Source organism: Fukomys damarensis, unplaced genomic scaffold (genome assembly GCF_012274545.1).
Source record: "Fukomys damarensis isolate Sample0158 unplaced genomic scaffold, DMR_v1.0_HiC HiC_scaffold_20, whole genome shotgun sequence".
Classification (NCBI taxonomy): domain Eukaryota; kingdom Metazoa; phylum Chordata; class Mammalia; order Rodentia; family Bathyergidae; genus Fukomys; species Fukomys damarensis.
This window is the reverse complement of record NW_022900932.1, coordinates 15,104,491-15,107,317: the sequence shown is the minus strand read 5'-3', so window position 1 is coordinate 15,107,317 and position 2,827 is coordinate 15,104,491. Positions and strand designations below refer to the sequence as shown.

At 44.2% G+C, this 2,827-nt stretch overlaps 1 protein-coding gene across 5 annotated transcripts in view; it reads left to right on the top strand.

The window, feature by feature from the left end:
* The window catches only part of Lrmda (leucine rich melanocyte differentiation associated), a 1,009,463-nt gene extending 1,007,186 nt beyond the window's left edge, over positions 1-2,277 (top strand). For 2 of the 5 annotated variants that reach the window (XM_010607481.3, XM_010607489.3), the window contains exon 6: positions 194-2,255. In XM_010607481.3, the coding sequence (XP_010605783.1) occupies positions 194-273 (80 nt within the window). In that variant the 3' untranslated portion in view covers positions 274-2,255. Of the gene's footprint in view, positions 1-193 lie in introns of all 5 variants that reach the window. The other 3 variants (XR_776989.2, XM_010607471.3, XM_010607465.3) reach the window with 3 other exon arrangements.
* Positions 2,278-2,827: the final 550 nt, after the last annotated feature.

The following is a 2,827-nucleotide window of genomic DNA, read 5'->3' as shown; positions in this document are numbered from 1 at the left end:
CTTGGTAGTGATGCTTTATTTGAATGTCGACTCTGAGGACAAGAAAGGCAGTTTTCCTTCTTGGGGCTCAGTGCATTTTCTGCCACCCACCAGGTCAGATGTGGACCACACTGGACGTCTGCTTTGAAGCACCTGCACTTCCCGGCTACCCTAATTCTGGCACCTGTAATGATGCATTTCTTTTTGCTTACAGGTGTCCTGGGCAAGTCCCGCTATGTTTACTATGGGAAAAACTCCGAAGGTAACAGGTTTATCCGAGATGATCAGCTCTGAAGACAAACTTGATATGCCTTTGCCCATTTTGTGAAAATCAAAGGAAAAGGGAAGCAAAAATAAAAGGCCAAAGGAAAAAACAATGACCCACTTCGTGTCTCTGTGGGAAGGCTCTGACTTCAGCTGTTGGTACCTTGTGCTGACTTTGCCCAGCCCGTCAAGATCATCCTTCTGCCTTCCACTGAGTGGTCACAGAGAGATCGACATGATTGCCCTTAAGCAGGTCTCATCCACCAGGGTGACAGACGGCGGCGGCGAAGCACCAGGGCTGACAGCGTGAACACCATGATAGATTGCCTGGTCCCTCCATGGCTCACAGGGGAGCAGAGGTCACACCTGGGGCCTCCCCAGGCATGCTCGGTAGCTGCAGCTGAGGTAGAGAGCCTGTCTTCCACTTACCTAGTAAGTCAAGATCCCTCTGATACCACTCTGCTGTAGGTTTCATTTTAGTGGAAGTCACAGATTAGGAGAAGGACCCTCAAATCTTAGCCTTTATATTCCACATATGAATGGCTCAAATGCTCACCCCTCTCCCCTCTCCAACACTTCAGCGTCATCTTTACCCCAGGTGGCCTATGCCATGTCCAGTTTTTCAGAGAACAGAAAGGATAACCTCGCAGCCAAGTCATACATTTCATGGCCAGCTTCGTGTTGCTACCAATCTTATATCTGATTAAATTGCTTTCTCTGAATCCCAGACTACAAAAGCATGGACTTCATCTTATTTCATTCATTTCCAAATCCATTTCTTGTCCTAAACACAATGCAGCAAGAGGAATCTTTCCCAGAAAGAGGATCAGATTGCACCAGGGTCCCTTACTTATTTTTAAACACACACACTTCTAGCTATGCCTATGGCCATATTTGTGCTAGGGGCTGGCTTGCTCCTTCGGGTGCTATTTAAAAGTAGTGAGGTGATGAAAGCTAGAGTGATGGGTCAGGAGGTTGAAAAACAAAATGAAGACTGTAGAAAATATCCACCAGACCACATGATTTTTACAGAAGGCGCAAACCTTTTGAGTTTCATGCCCCCCCCCGGGGGGGGCGCTCAAAAATTAGATCCATAGTTTAGGAGACACTGCTGTGTCTCTGTGCATCCTTGGTTGTATTCTAGCACCAAGGTCACAAGGGAAATAAGCACTATCGTGCTAGTTGGGTGACTGCCTTTTGCTGAACTTATGGGTGCACAAGTCAAATGACTCTGGAAGATGTGGGAAAGACTGGTTTGATGTTTGGCACAGTAGCATTTATTTTTGCTTCTTGTATTTGGACCAGATGTTCATTGTCCTGGGCCCCCCAGTATTAGGACAGCAAAGCCTGGAAGATAATCCTTCCAAGTCACAGCTACCAAGTGACAAGAGAGTTGCTATTGTAAAAGTCCTTGGGGACACAGAATCCCTGAGCTGCCTGAGAAGAACCCTCTTTCTCAGCTCCAGTCCGTTTACATAGCCTCTGGCCTCTGAGTCAACACAGTCCTGGAATGACATGGATTGAGGCTGGCAGGAGTCCCGCTTGTAGATTATACAACCTCCATTAATCAGCTGTTCAGACTAGTTAGCATTAAAATCCTCGAGACCATTAATAATTAGAGATTATTGAATGTTTGCGTACATCTCTCCGACCTATTGATGAGGAGAAAGAATTGAGTACCTTTTCTGTGTCTGATCCACAAAACAGCATTGGGATAACATTTTAAATCACCTGCTCTCAGTCCCACCTTGGCTCTTTGTGCAGGAGCATGAGCACGTGTTTCGTCCATGGCATATTATGGGCAACAGAGCTCTCCACAAGGGCAGCTAGACCAGTCCAGTGTCACATCCAATCTAACGGCACATATATCCTTGTCTTTATAAAAGGCTTTAACCCTGCCTCAAACAATAAAAAAGCACTTGTGAACTGACCACAGAATTTTTCCATCTTTATTTTTCTTACTTGTTTACTTTTCTTAATGTCAGAACCATTTGTATCATGTGCAGGAATGTCTCCCTCCATGTAAGCTTTGGAAGCAAAGAATATTTTTGGAGTGAGTTATTGACCACGTTGTTTCCCTCTCTTCAGCGTGTTTATTTTCTTCCAGAATAGTGTAATAACTTTATTAAGATTAGCTTTAATTATAATCTACGTAAAGGCCATCACTGTGGTATATTCATCTTATTGATAGAATTATAGTGACTTTTGTTTCTCGTAAGCAGGCATAATGATAATGAATTAGTGTTGAGTTGTTTACAACTCCACTGTTTTTTAAGCAAGATCTGCTGTGCTACAGCCTGACTTTGGTCTGAATCGGCAGGGGAGAAGGCCATGTTGTGTGTTTATTTTAAATCTATAGGGATTTCCCAAATCTTGTTTTTCATGGTAGGAAATTAAGAAGGTAATACATTTGAAGCTCAGACATACCTTATACTCCCTTTACCCTTGGTTCTTTCTTTCCTTTCGCCTGTTTTACTGAGTTTATTATTTGGGGATCAGAGCGTCAGATACCCTATCTCCCCTACCCTGGGATGCTGATCTGAATGGAGAGACCCCAGAATGGAGAAGCCACGAAAAGCATGGC